The sequence below is a fragment of the Aspergillus pseudoviridinutans genome (assembly GCF_018340605.1).
Source record: "Aspergillus pseudoviridinutans IFM 55266 DNA, scaffold_1, whole genome shotgun sequence".
Taxonomy (NCBI): domain Eukaryota; kingdom Fungi; phylum Ascomycota; class Eurotiomycetes; order Eurotiales; family Aspergillaceae; genus Aspergillus; species Aspergillus pseudoviridinutans.
This window is the reverse complement of record NW_025091281.1, coordinates 3,055,274-3,074,925: the sequence shown is the minus strand read 5'-3', so window position 1 is coordinate 3,074,925 and position 19,652 is coordinate 3,055,274. Positions and strand designations below refer to the sequence as shown.

The window sequence follows — 19,652 nt, the reverse complement described above, 5'->3', positions numbered from 1 at the left end:
GCAGTGGCTTTGCAGGGTGAACCGTGGTACTGGGACCGTTAAACCAATTAGACGCAGCCGTCTATGCCGTCTAGCTCTTTTTGGTCTCAGATTACACAGACCGATTGCTGAAGGACAGGCGGCATTCAGAGCTAGGTTCTTACCCGTTAGAGGTGTCAGTACTGACCTCCGGCTAACTTGGCTCCAAGTTCAAGTCTTCGTATATTTGACACTTAACAGCAGCACGCGATGTGAGTGGGTCTGTAACTTGAGGATTTACTCAGAGTAGATAATACGACGAGAGAGAGAGGAAAGGCAAGTCAATCATGCTTACAGGTGGCCCTGCAGGTCTTCAGTTGATCAGGCAAGGTTCAAATTTCCTTTCAGGTCACACTCTAATGAGATTAGGTCACACATACATGCACATATACAGAAACCACGCAGTCCAGATACAAATCTGCAGAAACAACACATCAATGCAGTTATGAGACGATTCAAGCAGGGAAGGAGAATTATTGGTAAAATACACTCACCTGCTTTTAACATTGCGCAATCATTATGTCTCTTTCCAGGTTTTACTGCCAGATTGCTTCCCGTAGGCCGAGATGTCACAAGGCCGCGATACTCTCTACCTACTCTGCAAATTACGCTCCAGGTTTCGGCTCCGACTTGTTGGTCTCGTCCGCTCTGAGTCCACAAAGAAGCATCGATAAAAAGACTGACCGAAACATCACGGATATACTGAAAGTCAAAACAGCCCCCAAAGCTCAAGGTCGCTTAATCTGGAGTTATTTGTCAATGGGATTCCACTAGCACCATACTTTGAGCCTGTCAGAAGTCAGATTCTAGGAAAATTTAGAAGAATCGTCATCCTTCAGGCTGACAGGCGTGCCACTTGATGGATCCATCATGTTAGGCCCACTGTACTCCGTACCTTAGTCTGAAGGGTTTCTCCGTATTATGGTTTGAGACTCATGCATATTGGCAGGATGAGAGGGAATCGGTGTTCGGCACGGGTCAATCCGGAGTAATCGAAGGGGCGTTCCTCAAGTGAAAGTTTCACCATGTACTTCGTATTGACAATTGATACCGTAGGTATCAGCCATAAATGGTGTCACGGACACAAAAGCCTTGAATGATATTCCAGAATACTCTACGTAGGCATGTAATGACTGAATCTTAACGCAAGTAATAAGCTAAATATCATTATACCGAGTCCTCATGCTAGAGTAGAAATTGAGTCAGTCACTCACTTGGGACGTTCATGTACGTAAGATTGAAACATACCTCCAACAAACAAAGCAATCACCCACCCCAGTTATTGGATGGAGACCCATCTCAAAGGGAAAAGACCAACGCGAATCTCCAGCATCTCCATACCCCATTCGTCAGGCCAACCGTTCAAACCTACTGAAGGATTTCGACTTGCTCAACTATGACAGTTTTGGTTCAGCACTGCCATACTTGCTTCATGGTGTAGCCGAGCGCTTGATGATTGGCTTCCACTTAATGAAGACAGTCGTGGAGGTGTAGCAGAAAAAAGGAGACGTCAGCTGTTTGATATTGCCTTTTTGGCCGGCCATATGTATCTGCACCTGACTGACCGCATGGTTGAAGATTTCATCATGCTGGCATCATACGGATAATCATTCCTCTTCTTGTTAACTGTTAATTAGGTACTTTCATTCAGAAACTATATCCATCACTGGCTCAGACCTCAAATTATTGGAATACGTTAGTGACAGGTGTTAGTGACCTCGACATCACAGAACGACTCGTCTTGATAGGTTCCTCAGTTACTTGCGGTGCGATCATTATGATATACATCGTACTGAAGAGGGCATAGATAAGCAGCATGACTCATGACCTCCTTTGCTTCATTGATTCTGTATTAGTAATGAGCTAATAGTATGGTATCATAAGTTGTTGATGAGTGGCTGGCTGTTGTAAATTGCGGCACAGTCAACTTGCATAAGCAAAGAGCAAATAAACATTTGCTAACAGCTAAACGTTACATAACTCGCCACAGCAATATGCAAATCAACTAGTCTAGMTTTGCTGTTGAATATCGATACTCCAAGTAACTGAAGCAGCCAAAGACAACGCCTCTCCAGTCTGGTATTCCAGCCTCCCCTGGTGGATATGTGCGCCCTGACCACATGATGTCTCACAGCACAGCGCAGCAAACCTTTTTTTCCCTGTGAGAAAAGAAATCTCCCGAGGAGATGGATTCCTTTTCTCCTTGCCAAAGCTGATGGGATAGAGAAGACGGGATGACCGCATCTGCTGTCGATCCTGGGCATTTTGTGATTGATCCACCACACTCACACGAGACAGATCAGTTATCAAGCCAACAAAGCAAGTCTAAGGGTCGATCCCGTCCCGTTCTTAGGAACTCTCAGTCTCGCCAAGTCCTGACTTTACGGAGGAGCTAGATAAGGTAGTCGTCTAGACAATTGGTTCAACTGCAACTGCCACTGCCACTAAACGACATAGCAACGTTTATCGATCCCTCTCGACTAGGGGGCCCCTGTTCTCTCGAGCTTCAACCTTTCGGTTGAAGGTTGTCACACGCATACCCGCAGACGTTCTCAGTCACGTGAAAGAGAAAGTATTGATGTCGAAGTCCGCGTGGTTCCATTTGCCTATTCCAGAATGTGATTCGACTTCCCTTCGGCTAAATGTCTTAGTGAGGCCTATTATGATTCTGGGCACGACAGCGTGTTGACGTATGTAGTAGGCGAACGGAGGTCAGGCGAGGTAGGCACTGACTGGTGCCAATGCCTATCGCTTTTTTTTAAGGGCTTTGTAAAATGCAATTGGCTGGAGGGTCTATTTTCCCTCCAATTAGGGACTGCTATTCATGGGAATAAGTAGTTAGGTACTAGGTGGTCTCATATCCGGAGATAACAGAACAAGAAGCGAGATTAGAGTGACATCGTCAGTTTAGGCCGATCAGTGGTTGACCAACTTCAGTCAGGAGCTCAAGAGTCAGGGCATGAAGACAGAGATGATCCACCCTGAGGCTCAAGTCTGGTAAGAACGGCGGTGTTTCGGAGCTACGTAAGGTCCGCTTCGAGGCTCCAATGCTGGCACGGACACGATCGTTCTGATTTCCATGGTATTAGTGCCGTAGACCAGCACCGCTAGTCTCTGCTAACAGCTTGAGGAGGAATACCTACGGAGTACAGTGTATATATTACGGTACTTGTGTTGTCAACCTTATTGAAAGAATGTGATTGGCACAAAAAGAGTGGAAATGGCTGCCTGTTTACTGGTTATGGAGAAATAGACTGACTTGAAGCTTCCAAGAATGTTGAGAGTAATACTCCGTATTAACCGATAGACAAGCAATTTCTCCTTCCTATGTGACTAGTATCGGACTCACTCGGAACATCGCTCCTGTATGCTGGTACGACTCCTACTTCAGCGTGAAGCCGTATGAACCCCAAGTGTCTAGGGGATTTTACCTCTCTCCAATTACTGTTTTTGTCGATATCACTCAAGGAAGAAACTCGTTTCGACGCTTAGACCTTATCATTGTTAGAAGGGCCGAATACGTGCACATTCGGATGGCGGTCAAATCCTGAGAGCAGCAAATCAAAGATATCGCAGACCTCCAATGAATGGCCCGGAGCGCTCGACAGAGGGTACCTAAGGTAGTGCCCAGCAATTGCACAAAGCCCCTTACTGAACCTTGGCGTCTTGTTGGAGGAGCATAATGGCTGCACAATGTATGCATGCTCAGTCAATTATTGCAATTGCGACATAACGCTTCAACATCTACCAGAGCACAGAGCACAGAGCGCACCTCAGTACCAATACATTCAGATAGTCCTAACCGAGATTTGAGCTCTGACTTCCACTTCCTGTACTTTTGGTCTTTGTACTACTACTAGTAGTAGTTACTCCGTATCTCCGTGCTCTTTAATCTGATTCTGACGTATCCAGGGATGGATTCCAGAAGCTAAGTCTGGGCGACGGCTTCTGCCAAGCATCGCCCTGTGTGCTCTGTGCGCACCAGCCTGCAAGCCAGTACCGGGAACACCCCTTTCATGTGCAATTCTGGATGTCCGGATTCGACCTAGTTTTCGAGAGCGCAATTTATTGCACTCCATAGATTAATTGTCAATTTAGCAGAAAAGTGCTCGTCAAGAGCTATAATCAGGTTTCCGGTCCGGAACCGACGGGAGGTCCCTTCAGAGTTCAGTGGCCCCCGACTAAGGAGGCAGATACGTTACTAGCCCTCGGAGGACTAACTAGCAGCGACTATCTACGGAGCACTATTTGGAACTTGAATTGCCTAGTCCTTCCTATGTGGACTCGTTCCACAAAGCATGAACAAAAAAAGGTTGTTGTCCGTGTACTACGGATGCCTTTCCGCGCCATTATTGACGGATCATGGATCGTCAGCAAACTTGTCATTTGTCAGAGCCCCAGCAGAATGCAGACTGCAGAATGTCAGGTAGAATTATGATTATTGACTACGGAGTGCTGAAGTACGCCTTGCCTGGTGGAAGAGGAATCTTCGGCGCTACGTTCCGGCGATTGAGAAGAGAGAACAAGCACGCATGCCACATTCCCTCTGCAATGTTTATAGCCCCTGCCTTCCACGAGGTGATGTAAGGAGGTCAACAAAGGCTGGGAAAGGCAACCAGTAGATGGGGCGAGAAAAGTTATCCGCACAGATAGAGTTAGGCTCGTGCCGTTTGCCTTGAAGAATGAAGATTCCAGTGATACCTTACTCCTGTCACTCTGAAGTACGAATGTTCTGTGATAGATCATTATCTGGAGTTGACTGTACAAAATCCTTGCGCGAGCCTCCCTACGTTCATTCCATTGTTCAATCTCATTCCTTACCGAGTGCTGTTGAGGAGCAGCTCTCAATGCATACTTGAAGACTTTGTCCTACCTCGAACAACCAAATGCCTGCCTGACTGATGGAGCTGCGATTTGCACAAAGGCATGTATAGGAGAACACAGTCATTCTTCCACCTCCTGTCGAAGAAGCGAAGGAATTTTCAGGAGTCTACTTCCTCTTGAGAATATTTGTCACCGTCGGATTGCCTTGAATATTTTCCTCTCCTCCCCGAGAATGGTCATGTCGCGGCGGAGGCGGCTCCTCTTGGCTCTCTTCTGGACAGCCTAGATATGTGGGACAAAGATGTCCGATGAACTTGCATGCTAACGCCAAACGGGATAGGGGACTTCAGTCCAAGCTTCACATGTTGAAGTCTGGAGCAGCGTGGGCGTACTTTGACTCCCCATGCTTCAGGCTTGTTTGAAGCCGCTTGAGTTGACTAGACGTGCAAAAGGAGATTGCAGTCTCATGTCATTCTGCTCTGTCAAGACTCAATATCTAGTGCTATTCTTTTGCACTGGAGGCGGCAGGATTCTGAACGTAGCTTGGATTGACCAACGTACGCTTGGATCTTCTCACCAGGTTGTTCAGGAAGTGAATCCTCCTGGCTGATTTGCTTCGCCCCAGGCCGTCCGTTTCCATGAATCCGAGCGATATTCGAAGGACTTGTCAGTTTCCCTGTTGACATGCATATCAGATTGGCTGATGAGTGGTGAAGTTCTAAAGTCCGAACACCCTAGGACCTCCATCTAATTATGGCCTCCATTGCCTTCTTCTGGTAAATGCTCTGAACTGAGGGTCGGTTGTTTGATCAGACTATACTCCGTCTTATTATTAAAATTCTAGAGAAGAAGGACTGGAAGAACGATCTGCMTCGCAAGTCGTTTTTCTGACCCCGGCACCCAACACGTGGGGCCAACTGACCAAGTCCAGCAACCTACTCTGTACTCTTTCTCGCCTGCGCCGCAATTTATTTAGAGGCTTCCCTTGAGAGTTGAGATAGGCGTACTGACCCTGCCACTGTCACCAGCATCCCTGTCCTGTTGAACAGAAGATTGTTCCAGATCTTTGCTATGGGTGCGTAGTGTCAATTAACTAGCCAGACGAGGCTACGGACTATCTCAACGATATTAAATTTAGCCACTTGGTGGTCCTGGTGCCTGATGCTTATACATTGCGGCGTAAGCAATCTAAATCAGCACTCTGGCCTCTTGATCAAATGAAATTGTCTGTGCTTGGACCTTCCGAGTTTCAATTACTATTTGCAAGAAGAGGCCGTTAGGCTAGGAGATAGCACTCTGGTATATCCAGACAGGGCCACAGATCTTACAAAACATACTGTCTAATGTACACCAGTGTATAAGGTACCCATACGTTCATTGTCTTTTTCTGGATCAGCGAAATTCGTGAAAGTGCGTAATCCGCTAGTAACTTTGCTAGTACTCCATCCCACTCCACCTCTTCACGGACCGCCGTTTCGATCGACAGTCTGCCAATGTGATGAGATGCGATTCTGCTGTCTTAGGTGCGTTGGCTTGAAGTTTTTTTCACCTCTTAGCCACTTTTAAAAGCCTGAATCAACTATCAAAGACCTAATATAGGATTCTGGTTCGATCTTCTCATCCTGTTGATCCATCTCCACCTGCGCGCGATGTTACTACTCTCGTCACTCCGTACCCATAAATACTGACCGTCCTGCCCCTCAACTCGCAAGGTTTCGTCCGTAAAGCTGCTAACGCTCAACTATCACACCCTCATCCAGACTGTCGGGTCTGTAGAGTGGTATCGCCCATGCAGGCATCAGACGGTGGTACCGACTTGTGGCCCCCGACTTGCTTGGACGCAATCAATTATTAATCTAATTTTGATGAGTCTCATGCCTTTTTCGGGTATGTCGCGGTCGCCTGGCCTCTGGACTCCATACCTGGAGCTCTTTGGGTCTTGAATCGTCGCTCTCAGTCGCGGATTTAGGAGATTTCGGATGCGAGTCACTTTGCACGTTGACCATATTGGGTATGTCAGTTGTCGCCTGGTGAAAGGTTCATCACGCTATGTACTCTGTCCACACAGGATCCTGCTTGTGGAGATCATCATACAGAGCACTTGTTGCAATCCCTGCTGATATGCTTATATTGCTTACCGCTACTATGACCATCTGCTGGGCCAATGCAGTATGGTGTCACTATCAACAATTTGGAAATTGTCCACCTGTGACCCCTGTGCGTCGAGCTTGCTTCTACTGCTGCTACGGATATGTAGTAAACTAGTGATTCGTGTTCAGAGTCAATACTCCACCTGGATCGCCTTCTTTCTTTGTTGGCCTTTTTGAAGCCGTTTTCGTTCCACTTTCTACTGCTTTCTTCATCGGTGATGTCCGCTCTAATCCACAATAAAAACTTTGGCAATCCTGGCCCCCTCGGCGACTTATCTAGCTGCCATCGTAATAAGTCTCCGTGAGGCTTCCTCTGATACTGTAGTACGATAGTTAGTTTCACGGGGCCAACTGAGACTCGAGTCTCAGATTATCAAGAAGGTTCCGGGTTATCCAGCTCCACATCGTGGGGTGTTCAATCTAATAATGGTACGGAATAATCGAGTTCATACTTTGTGGCTATTGCCAACAGATTTTTCCGCCTTGTTTCATAGACACGACGATCAATCGATCGTCAGTTTCGACTTGAGTTCGTCGCGATATTAACCCTGTAGCCTACGATAATGCCATATCTTCCTACGAGACAATGATCTACGCAAGACGCTGTAGTTAAAGAGCGATTTTCATAACTAAGTCCGAACGTCCCACTGTGTCCATACTCCATCCGAGACGAATTCCCCGCCTTTATGCCGGGTCGTGGGTAGACCCTGTTTGGCAAGTTAACAGCTTGTGTCTCATCCTACCTTTCCTCTCTTGGGGCCCAAGGTAGCAATCGCCTACAATGGAGACGGAATCAGGCAACCTGCACGTAAGACATCAAATCAAAGCGCCTCTTGACAGGCAATCAGAGTCTCTGCCATGATGACCGTTTAATCCAGAATCCTTCGGGAATCATACTCCGTAAACGCGTAGAGACGGTTGTGGCGGCGGTGTCTGCTGTACTGTATCGTACGATACAGTTTCGAGCCCAACCCACGTAAACAAAGTTTGCCCTATGTTGGAACAGGAAAGAGTCTTCAGGCTTGACGGTAGAAAGAAGGTTGGAACCAGTGTGCACTGAGCGTTGAAGATGAGCTTGTTGAATATGTATCTCGGATTGGCATATCTCCTGTCGAGTTGAAGGGGGAAATGCGTGAATTTCAGTACTGTTGCTGTAGTTTTGATATATATCCTTCGATCGCTTATGATTCAGAGAACTTCAAGTCTGCTGCTTAGGTAGGCTCAGAATGTGTCTCATTGTATCAGTAAGGGAAACGCCATCGCTCTAGGTCTATCTTCAATCATTTGAGGCGTAGTTAGGCTTGCCAAACCATCCAGCCTTTCGAGCACTTACGATATGCGCTTGAATCCAATCCAGGCAAGGAGTTTAATGCTCTTCTCAAGTCCCAGCAAGCTCGAGAATGACAGACCACCGCAACGTAAGCAATATGATCCATCCACCATGGCGAAAAACACTCCTTGGACCCAGGCTTCCAAGGATGTATAGGGAAATTCTCATCCTGCAAGTATCGACGTACTAGGAGTCGAGGTCGTCGCGATGGTCAAATGTCTCCAACAACACCCAAAGTGAAGTACTAACCAAGTCCTGATGCGGCGTTGTAGCCACCCATCGCAGGATGCGACATCAACCGTGTATTGTTTGTCGTCAAGGTTCCAAGCGTAGGTATTCGTCGCCGCTCGAATGGAGCCTCAATTTTGCAGTCATTGCTCGGACAATGAAGTTGTATACTTCTATTCTGTCCTGTTTATACAACGATAAGTCAGCAATCAGGTAGGATACCCGAACAGACAGAGAACCGACAGATCATACTTGCGCCATTGGTCCTGCTGAGAACTTTGTCAACCCCCGTGCGATTCCTGGGGGTAAGATATTGTATCGGTCGTCGGATAGAACACAAGGAAAATGTGCGTGCCAATGAACATGTCCTCCGAGTATCGACGTGAGATCCCCCAGCCTCGAGATGATCATGGAAGAGAGCGCCTAAGCCTGGCAGGAGAGCCCTAACAGTCTTCCTTCTAACGCGTGCATATTTGAGACGAAATCCACGTGGACTTTCAGTATATCAAGAAGGGAACCTAGCGGCTTCGAGGTCGTTCAACGATGCGCTCTGCCGTGCAGGCGTTTGATGAGCGGAGGAAGGAAATTTCGTTGACTTTGGCCTGATACTAAGAGGAAGAGAGCAGTTAGCGGCACCGTTTTTCACGAAGACTCAGAAGTTGTTGGATTGGGAGTTGAGAAGCACCTTCGTATGGATACATATTCGTTGAAAAGGGGGCTTGAGCCTGGAGCTTCCGTAATGCTTGCTGTGGAATAATTCAGGGACAGTAGTGAATATTGTCTAGAAAATGTGTTGTCAGAAATCAGAATTACGGGCAAGAGGAACCAGCGACGAGTATGTGCAGACGTAAATCGCAGAGTGCTTATGGGTGTTGATATGGCTCAGACCCTTGATTATCAAGGGTCAAAGCTGCGAGGCTGGAGTACAGCACAAATAATGCCAATATGTGATCAGTACATCCAGAAGAAACCGATTTTTCTACGATTTCTCTTATCCCTTGAAATTAGTCCATAGACTGCGCGATAGAGCAAGTTATTAATGAAGCGATAAGTCGCCAAGGAATAATAGTACATTCGAAATCACTTTATTAAACCTTTGGCTGAGACATGATAATCCTTCCTATCAAGAACTAAACCCTTGTCCATCATATCAATCCGTAAGCTTTAAGCTCTGACTACTGATAGTGTGCACACATATCCAGTCGAAACTCTGCAGACTCCAAATCAAAGCTCGTTGCTCGAAGAATGATGCATCTGCCAAAGTCGTCTGCAGTTCTCAATCGGCATGGAATCCGGTAGCGAGCTCGCATCTAATAGAAGCAGAGACATTATTAGTTCAGGCATCAGCCAGTGATAGAGGAAGACCTACGGGTCCGCTGCGTGCTGAATGTTGCAATGTTCCCAATCAGCATCGCGAAGGATGGCAGCGCGGAATTTGACAGCATCATCGATACTGCAGAAACGGAAGACAACATTGCGTGGCTAGAGACATCATTAGCACGCAAGCCACTCTTGAAGATGGTTGCCAGCTTACCTCGCCAGGGACGCAGGAGTCCATGATCTTCTCCACCTTGCGATTGTTGGCGCCGGCTAATTTGAGAAGCTCGCCCATGTTGATGTTCATGCCGACACCAACGGCGCGGACAACACGGGTGCTGCCAATGGAGAGATTGAAAGAAAGCTGAGAGCTGATGACATCGACCTCCTTGCCCATCTCCACGAAGACGGTCTTTCTCTTCTCTTTGTCAATGTCAATGCCATTGGGGTACTTGTCATAGAAAGACTTGCAGGCTTCGTGGTCGCAGAAAAGGATATGGGCTTGGTTGCCGGTGGGATTGATGTGGATGCTCTCAACCATACCACCGTGGATAAGCGACAGAACCTTGGTAGGAGAACTCCAAGCAGAAGGAAGCCCCTTGATAATGACGCGTCTAACTTGAGCCGCTAGCAAGATGTCATATTAGCGTCCACAGTCCACCCAAAGGAGTAAGAAGATTGATTGCATACCTGGCTTGTCACGCGCGGCAGGAGTGCCCCAGGACTTGAATGTAGCAAGATTCTCACGATCCTCTTCAACGACAGCATTGTCAGAAGCCTTCGTAGCTGAGACAACATTCTCAGAAGCTACAACAGGAGTTTCCTGCAGGATGAACTCAGCCGCATCGCCGCGGAAGCCGGAAGCGGAGGCCTTGAGAGCTTCAGCGTCGTCGACGATGCCAGGCATCAGAGACGCGTTGTTGTTATCGGTGTTGTTTTCAAAGTCAMCAAAGCCGTCATCATTACGCGAGTGGGAGGCTTCTTCATAGACAGATCAAGGTCAGTTGTGGTGTCTTCTGAATGTTTAAGCCGCGTGGTAGAAGTCAACTTACCAGAGGGCCACGCGTCGTTGGAAGCAGACACGGGCGCAGATCCATTGGCATCAACAGAAGACTGTCCGCCAAAGTCATTGAAACCATTGGCAAAGCCATTCTGCTGAGTAGAAGTATCCAGATCAGCCTGAGTTTTGGCCGCAGCGGCAGCCTCACGAGCCTGCTTCTCTCTAAGAGCTCGAGCAAAGGCCATGAAGCCAGCAGCATCATCCACGTCAGCGACGGGATACTCCTTTGTGAGTTCAGCCATCTTGGATGGAGTGTAGGAATTGTAAGAAGAATCGCCAGATGAGTAGCGGGAGTGGCGAGGTTTCAGAGGCCGGATGTTTGAAGGGAAGGAAAGTCCACCAGAGGTACGTGAGGTTTTGTTGACGGGGGCACCATGGGAAGACTGTTTGGTGTTGGAAAAATGTAATTAGCTTCACTCTCAGAACGTGTGCATGGCCCGCTTGTGCAAAGACGCCGATGTAATCAGGTGCACAGAACATAATGCTGAAACGAACACTAAGAAGGACAGAGAAATGGACGGAAGGAGGACCGACCTGCTGAGAATACTTCAAATTTTTTGCTTTATCTTCTTTCTTAGGCGCGTGTCTGCTTTCCTGCAGGCCATGAGAGTCCTTTCCCATGACATTGTCGAAAGCGTCAATGATCATGTCTGAGACTTGCTTGAGATCCATGGTCTCAGGCAGTCTGAGAGCGGTATCAAAAGCTTTTGCTAGCCAGGAAAACATAGAGAGAGCTTAGAAGGATGAAGAGGCTTTCAGTCACACACTGTCACTGTAAGAGTAGGAGCGGAAAGAGGTGGTAGATGGATAGGTACAGAGTCATGGACAGGATGGTGGGAGGTTTATGCTTGTTATATAGCTCTCAGATGCTTGCTTAGCACAAGACAATGACTAGCCACCGGAATTATCCTTCTCACTACCTGGAATTAGGGCATGACAACGGAAATATCCGTTTCACTTCACTCAGTGACAGGCACGATGAGATATCCCAGCCGCCTTCACTGACAAAAAGAGGCTGGTGGGGAGCGTCGAGCCTAAGCCATCAAAAACAAACAGTTAGCTTAAATATTTTTAAGATATCACTCTCGTCTTAGGGCTGAAGCTTGGACATAGTTTCCAAGGCCATGGCAGATCGGGAAGATGAGTATACAGGGAGAAAGCAGTTTTGAAGATCGAGCTTCCCTGAGCTTCAGTCGATTATTTATGTTTATCGCTTTCATATTAGACAAGAAGATAAGATACCAACACGGAACCGCCAATGGTAAAATTCTGTCGAACTCATGTCGACGGTACAGGAATGCTTTCATAACCTTCCTGACCCGGTTTGCGATTCTCGACGATAACTTGCAGCCCTCGACGTCCGCAATAGCCGTCATTCCCAGCAATTCGATCGACCTGTTGGAAGGATCCACCACTATCTTCACTTGCATCTGCAACCCATACTGTTTCCTGAACAGTTTGGCCAGGTACCTCTGCCCGTCGGGGGTTGTACCACGGTAACCCCACAAGGTGATTCCCAATGTTGTGGATGAAGGAATAGAGCTTCTCAAATCGGCGTGTGGTCCCAAGCCAGGACCAACTACGGAGGTCGTAGGCGACACGCACGAATGGGTTCAAGTAGATTCCAGTGTCGGTTATCTCATCTGGTTGCAGCTGAGATTCCTGAATGTCGGCATGGATCAAACAGCACTCAGAAGCTTCCCAAAAGAGGTCGTGAGAGGCGCGGAAACGGGACGGAGCTTGATTCGAACCCTTTCCTGCCGTGCCATGCTGGAAGAATTTGGCGTCAAAAGCGACCATTCCTCCCCAACAACTGCGTACACGCACGGCATCCTTCCCATCTAGCACATCCTTTCGGCTATCACCATGTCCGGCTGTTGAAAACCACGGAAAGAAAGGAAGGCCCATTCCATAGCCCTGTAAGTCACGAGTGGCGTACGTGTCATAGAACTTGAACGGGTTGATGAAGTCGACTGCGCAAGCTGCCCGATACTGAGCAACCCCGTTTTGATCTGCATTGGTGGAAAATAACAGCTGAAGAGCATCGACTGGATCGAAAATGACGTCGTTCAGGTACAGGAGCTTATCGTAACGCGTCTCAGAATCACCGTCCAGCGGTTTCAGAGCTCGGTTGCGAACCTCTGCCAGATACTCGATGCGCTTGATACGTTTCTGTCCGCCGGGGACTGTAACTCGGGGCAAGCTGTCCAGATCCAGATGCTCTTCGAATATGATGGAGCTCTTGCATGGTACCCGCTCCTTGAAATCCTGCAGTGCGCTTTTACCCTCTGGCCCGCTATCATTCTCGTATATACTTAAGAATACATTATCACTTCCCAGCAGGTCAATGAGCCGTAGAACTCGATCGCCCCATTCTCCGCCTGCTAATTCCCCGCCACGGTCATAAAGGCTGGCAGCCACGAAGACCTTCTCATTGCGGATGTTGCCTCTGCCCGACCTAGTCGATTGCGCGACTGCATCCCGGAGAACAGAGTAATGCGACGGCGGATGAGTGTAAGATGGACGAAAGATTGAAGTCAATACGATGAGAGCTAATATAATCCCTGCAACGACATGGAGATAGAAGCAGGAGCGGCGTAGAAGGAGACGTCGATAACAACTTGGTCGTGATGAGGCTGATAAGACGCGTCGAGAAGATTTGAGGCGACGGTAGCCGGATGAAGTTGATGAGAAGAGCCGCGATAGAAAGGAAACTCGGTTGAGAAGCCGTCTGGGTCTGGGAGGAGCTTGTGACTCGAAGTCGGCCTCGTCCAGGTTGAAAGTTCCCTGAGAGTCGACAGAAGATCGAGTGTCAAGCTCGTACTCATCCGGGTGCAGAAGACGGGCAGACATGACGAAGAATCGTCATCAGCTGCTGGGAGCGATTTGCCGACACATTCCTCGAATGTTCTGTATCAGCTGCTCTCGCATCAATGGGACGTGCGCAAGAATTAGATACTATACCCACTATCCTCGTCGTCTCAGCTCAAAGCACTAACTAGCTAGTTATCTTCTCCCAGTGTCTGATTATGTCAGCCAAGGTACCCTTCGCCAAGGCTGAGCCTAGAGATCGCTGAGGGATCAACCGCTCTGGCTTTTGCCCCTGTCCAGTCAGCATCAAGGCATGAGGCAAACTGAAAGACGAAATTTCCCGATGTCTTGTCTCGTAATACAGTGCCAGCTACCAAGCTTTGAGGATGGCAGTCCCAGATTTCTCCGTCCAATTCTCCGACGTCAAGGTGCCAAGGATGCCACCCCACCCAGAATGAGCGTCATCGGTGGTCATACCGTCAGAGAGGGGCAGGATCACAAGCTTACAGGCTATAGTCCGTATACTGAGTAGAAAGCTGCAGTTTATCCGGCTTGGATACGGACAGTGGACCTTTCGCCTTGCTGACGCTTCTTTCCCAGTCTTTATTTCTTACTCTTTATATAGCTGGTAATTCCGGTACCTGAACCTATAGATTCTGATCCATTTTCATCCTTCTTCCTTTGCAAACGGATTGCAGCGGTCCCCATTGCTCCGAAAGGCCCTGCTCAAGTGTTACCCAAGCTTTAAATACAACAGTACAGCTATTCTACGGGCAGTATGACTCAAGCTCGGTTCACATTTTCCAACTCCTTGGAAAACGTTCCTGGTAATGGCACCTTGCCTCCCGAATTCACGATAAAGGCGAGTTCTTCTACGGATATCTGGTCGAAACCCCCCTCAACGGAACGCTTCAATGCACCTATCCTCTATCGCAGTGTGCCCTTGAAGTCATTCAAGAGAGCTCGAGTCGCAGTCAATGCCAATTGGCAGCAGAAATACGACCAAGGCGGCCTCATCCTGGTCTCGATTGCTGCAGACGGGACCAGAAAATGGGTGAAAACGGGCATTGAGCTCACGCACGGCAAACCTCATTTGAGCACTGTCTCGAAAGATCGTTGGGCAGATTGGAGCTTGCTTGCCATCCCTTCTGGCGGAGCAGCAGCAACCATAGAAATCGTCAGGGAAGCAGACGAGAGCTTGTGGATTTACTTAGTCGAGGGTGTCCAGAAGTCTCCTCTCCGTGAGGTTACGTGGTTTTTCGAGGAGCAAGAAAACGTTGAATGCTGGGTTGGCGTTTATGCTGCGAGGCCGTCAAGTGAGGGAGGTGATTTAGTGGTCAACTTTGGACATTTGATTGTTGAACTGGCCGAGTAATACTCAGGATTTACATGTATGGACTGGCACGTATATGTGGTAGGCGAGCAATGTTAGCGAACTTGATTCTTACAGGACCCTTTTTCATCGTCCCGGGGATAGAGGGCTCTTGGATAGCATGTAGACTTCAAGATGACAGTGTCAAGAATCGTACTATTGAATCCAAGTTTTCCTTGGTCACATCCACAACTTGGACTCGTATATATTTCTCTTTCTAGACAACACTAACGGATGCGTTGATCAAGTAGTTGCTGGCGCATGGCACTTCCTCCAGGCATTTTATTGAGGGTGTTATATCAAGTTTACAATAACAAAACCTTACATTTTCGGAACTAACTCGGCTAAAGAATGGAGGTCAGAAGTTCTGTTTTACAAGTCGGCGCTCAGTGCGCAACCGGCCTCGAATACCAAAGTAAGAGCAAATGAAGTTAGAGTGACTCACTTGTATCTAGGTCGAAGTTCTAAGGAGTTTCGGAGGAGAATATGACACTAGTGAAAGTGGTTGAGAATATTACCCGTTTGAGGCAATAATCCAGGATGGCAGACACCACGCACTAGCACGTATTCAGGACCGAAAGCTCGTTGACCCACTCATAGTTTCTCTAGTCATAAATTGTCACGGAAAGGTCAGGTATCAGAGTGATGGGGTACTCACTTCTCTGTATTGTTGATGGTCTGTGGCTGTGAATGATGATACGTATGGTTCTTGTGCCTCTTCAGACTGTATCCCTAGAACAGCCCCATAAGCTGACCAAAAAAAAAGCATCCAATCTAAAGGCCTCTCGGTGACTCCATTAAGTATCTACTCGGGCTCGTATTACTTTCATACCTTGTGCTGCCTGAGATAACCCGCACGTCCCCACTTGCGTAGCTGATCTTTTCGCTCAGCTGGCGGTCAGGAGTCTGAACCTGGATGACTAAAAAGGCACAAAATATCGTGATGACTTAATATTTACCTAGGCTTTATTATGCGCAAAGTGCCTATACTGTAGTTAGCCTAAGAGTAGGCCAGACAGTATTACTTACTGTGCTCTGTAGGGGTAATACAGATTGGTTGATAGAATGAGGGATATCCCGTCGGACCTGCGGCAGGTGATCTTACGATCTTATCATATCTGATGGGATCCTGATTGCCACTTGATTAGGAATGTGACTCGACTACTCTCCCGCATTCCCGCAAGTACCCAAGTCCAACCCGACTTTCAACCCCACTTATCATCCTCACACCACGCTTGTCCGACTTGCAATCCGATCTTCGTCTTGCTCCGTTGTTGTCATGATTATTTGACGATATTCGAACGATCCACTACGATTCCCGATTTCGATGATTCCTCCCTTCTCCGATTGCCGCACAACCTGAACACCGAGGGGCAAGCGCCCTGACGACTTATCGATAACCACGCCTAAAAGGGTCATGACAGACTTGACAGTTCATGAGCAAGAGGACATAACATACAAAGCAGGGCAAGGCTCTCCAATATCCTGGTGCCTCGCGGGGCCCTTATTACCTATTGGAGCCTCGGGCGTCAAGCCCATAGGCTCTTCGGGATCTCATATTTGCTGCAGCCCACGTCGACGTGCATAAGTGCGCCTCTAGATCGTGTTGCGCGGCTGTAATTAAATAAGAATTCGAAAGGATTGTCACGCCTCCTGACTCGACTACTGGGTCTTCCTGTGTGGCAGGCTTACACCCGTATCCGCTCTTGTGAGATCTGTTACTGATGAATTCGGTACCCGACCCGGAGCATCGCGGACGTTTCTCATTGTTTTCTTCTTTCCCTATTCCTTTACCGGGATACCCCTGGTTTTCCTACTATTTGCACTTTGCTTTTTCTATTCAGGTCATCGACTGGCTCGGACCACGAATATCCTCGAACTTCAGCTCACTCGTATCTCGGTGTGGTCACTGCTTCGCTGCTTGGTGCCTTGCTTCGGTTACGGCTTGTTGACCTGTTACACATACACTCGCGCTCCTCTTCGAGACCACGTTTTGTCGGCATCTATAAATGGACATCGCTTGTACAGAAGCAATACATCTGAGTTTCCCTCTGACATCTCCGTCCCAGCGAAATGCCCCTTCTCGATCACCGAGCAGGACCCTCCTATGGCACAATCGACCAGATGGAACAACACAGCGATGATGAAGGAGAACGGTTTCTCCAGGAACAGTATGATACTGGCGGATTTAATAGTGACATAACGTCAATTTCGGAAGATTCGGTGCAGGAAGGCGTTAGAAAAATCGAAGCGATCAATTTGACTTGGACTGCACGGTCTCTGGTCATAGCATATGTCAGGTTAGTTCGTATCGGACATGCACGGCGCGTCTTATCATACTGACATCTTCGAACAGTATCTTTCTCATGTCATTTTGCACGTCTCTAGAGGGCCAGACGGTCGCGTCACTCGGAGCATATGCAACGAGTGCTTTTAGCAAGCACTCCTTGATTTCCACTGTTTTGGTCGTCCAGAATGTCGTCAACGGTAAGTACTATTATCTTGTCAGGTCTATAATATTGCAGTGTAGGGCCAACTGACGTCTCGCAGCTGTCATCAAACCTCCTATGGCGAAAGTCGCGGATGTCTTCGGTCGCTTTGAAGCATTCTGTGTTAGTATTCTCATATACGTGCTTGGGTATATTCAGATGGCCGCCTCCACCAACGTGCAAACTTATGCGTCTGCTCAAATCTTCTATTCCGCCGGTTCCACGGGTCTCCAAATCCTTCAACAAGTTTTCATTGCTGACAGCAGTAATTTGCTGAACCGTGCCTTTCTGGCGCTGCTACCTGAATTCCCTTTCCTTGTGACCGTCTGGATTGGGCCGACTATCGCGGATGCGGTGCTGAAGCACGCCTCGTGGCGCTGGGGCTACGGGATGTGGTCGATTATTCTGCCTGCCTCTTTCCTGCCCTTAGCGCTTTCCTTGCTGCTGAATCAACGTAAGGCAAGGAGGCTGAACCTCATTAAATCGAAATCTCGGCACCGCGGCGGCTTCTTTGCAGTATTGCGCCGTACATGGTATGACTTGGACATGGGCGGATTGATCCTATTATCCGCGGCGGTTACATTGATCTTGGTGCCTCTTACTCTTGCTGCGAACTCAAAGAATGGCTGGAAGTCCGACAGCATCGTTGCGATGATCGTAGTCGGCTTAATCTGTTTGATCGCTCTACCATTCTGGGAAAGCTCCAAAAGACTGGCTCCCAAGCCCCTTCTGTCCTTGCATCTTCTTAAACAGCGCACTGCTCTTGCTGGCTGCACCCTTGCATTTTGGTATTTCAGTGAGTGTTTACTGTTCTCTTTCGCGAGACGTCCTTCGAATTTTTTGCTGACGCATATCAGTGGCGTTTTATTTCTCTGTTCAGCCCTACTTTTATTCCTATCTCCAGGTTGTTCAAGGTTACGACGTCGCTACTGCTGGCCGGGTTACCCAAACATTTGCCTTCACCTCGACAATTGCCGCCTTTGCGGTCTCGATATTGATCAAATACACCCGGCGCTACCGGATATTCGTCATTGCTGGCTGCGTGATCTATATTATAGGGATGGTGCTGATGATGGTAACCCGTCGCGAAGGAAGTACGCCAGCGCAAATCTTAGTGACTCAGGTCGTCGTCGGCATTGGTGGCGGGCTCCTCAATGTTCCAGTACAGTTGGGAGTCCAAGCGTCTGCCAGTCACCAGGAAGTTGCCGCGGCCACGGCCATGTTTCTAACGTCCATGGAGATGGGCGGCGCGGTTGGTGCTGCACTCTCGGGAGCTGTTTGGACCCATAACATCCCACGCAAGCTTCGACTTTACCTTCCCGAAGAGAACAAAGGAGATGCGGATGCAATTTTCGGCAAGATAACGAAGGCGCTCTCATACCCTCTCGGATCACCCGTCAGGGTCGCCATCAACCAAGCATACCAGGAAACGTTTAAAAAGCTTCTGATTCTGGCTCTCATTGCCGTGGTGCCATTGATACCCTTGAGCTTGGCGATGGAGGATTACAAACTTGATAAGGTGACTCATGATTCGATTTCTTGACTTTGATCAAGGCTAACTGCTCGACTAGATGAGGGAAGAACCTCTGGTTGAACCTGTTCCCACTGAAGAGGAAGAAATCGAACCGAACAGACACGTCAAACGAACGTGAAAAGTCTTTGAGTTCCTTGAAGACATCTACAGCCATGCTGCATCTAGCGGCAGTGCCATGAATTGTACGAACTTATGCGACCCAAGAACTTCACCGGGGAACGACATCATTGCCTGGAATTTACCATTGAATGGCACGGAAAAAAAAATTATGCTCGCATCAGTCAGCAACCAATCATGCATTTCTACCGGCGTAAGGATTACGGTGTACATATCACATTGCAGGACCCTTGATATGCTCTGGCTAGAGCATATTCCGTCTCGGTTACAATTTCCCAAAGACGAGATTGTACAAGAAGGCGCAGGGATTGTCATGATATCTATATAGACGCAGTTACGAACAGAATGATTAGATGACTACTATCTCTCGCCAGGCTTTTTTGTTGTATCTATGCATTAACC

General features: G+C 48.1%; 4 protein-coding genes across 4 annotated transcripts; 2 read left to right on the top strand and 2 right to left on the bottom strand.

The window, feature by feature from the left end:
* Positions 1-9,826: 9,826 nt before the first annotated feature.
* Asppvi_001081 (uncharacterized protein) lies at positions 9,827-11,599 on the bottom strand (the record flags this gene model as incomplete). The annotated part of the gene is made up of 6 exons (XM_043297384.1): positions 9,827-9,860; positions 9,920-10,032; positions 10,085-10,494; positions 10,558-10,848; positions 10,920-11,310; positions 11,423-11,599. The coding sequence occupies 6 exons, from the start codon at positions 11,597-11,599 to the stop codon at positions 9,827-9,829; spliced, it is 1,416 nt and encodes a 471-aa protein (XP_043153319.1).
* Positions 11,600-12,205: 606 nt separating this feature from the next.
* On the bottom strand, positions 12,206-13,780 carry Asppvi_001080 (glycosyltransferase family 69 protein; the record flags this gene model as incomplete). The annotated part of the gene is made up of 1 exon (XM_043297383.1): positions 12,206-13,780. One exon carries the CDS (start codon positions 13,778-13,780, stop codon positions 12,206-12,208), a length of 1,575 nt encoding a protein of 524 aa, XP_043153318.1.
* A 736-nt stretch (positions 13,781-14,516) lies between these two features.
* On the top strand, positions 14,517-15,113 carry Asppvi_001079 (uncharacterized protein; the record flags this gene model as incomplete). The annotated part of the gene is made up of 1 exon (XM_043297382.1): positions 14,517-15,113. One exon carries the CDS (start codon positions 14,517-14,519, stop codon positions 15,111-15,113), a length of 597 nt encoding a protein of 198 aa, XP_043153317.1.
* A 2,070-nt stretch (positions 15,114-17,183) lies between these two features.
* mirC (siderochrome-iron transporter MirC) lies at positions 17,184-19,251 on the top strand (the record flags this gene model as incomplete). The annotated part of the gene is made up of 5 exons (XM_043297381.1): positions 17,184-17,410; positions 17,467-17,597; positions 17,661-18,395; positions 18,457-19,118; positions 19,171-19,251. The coding sequence occupies 5 exons, from the start codon at positions 17,184-17,186 to the stop codon at positions 19,249-19,251; spliced, it is 1,836 nt and encodes a 611-aa protein (XP_043153316.1).
* Positions 19,252-19,652: the final 401 nt, after the last annotated feature.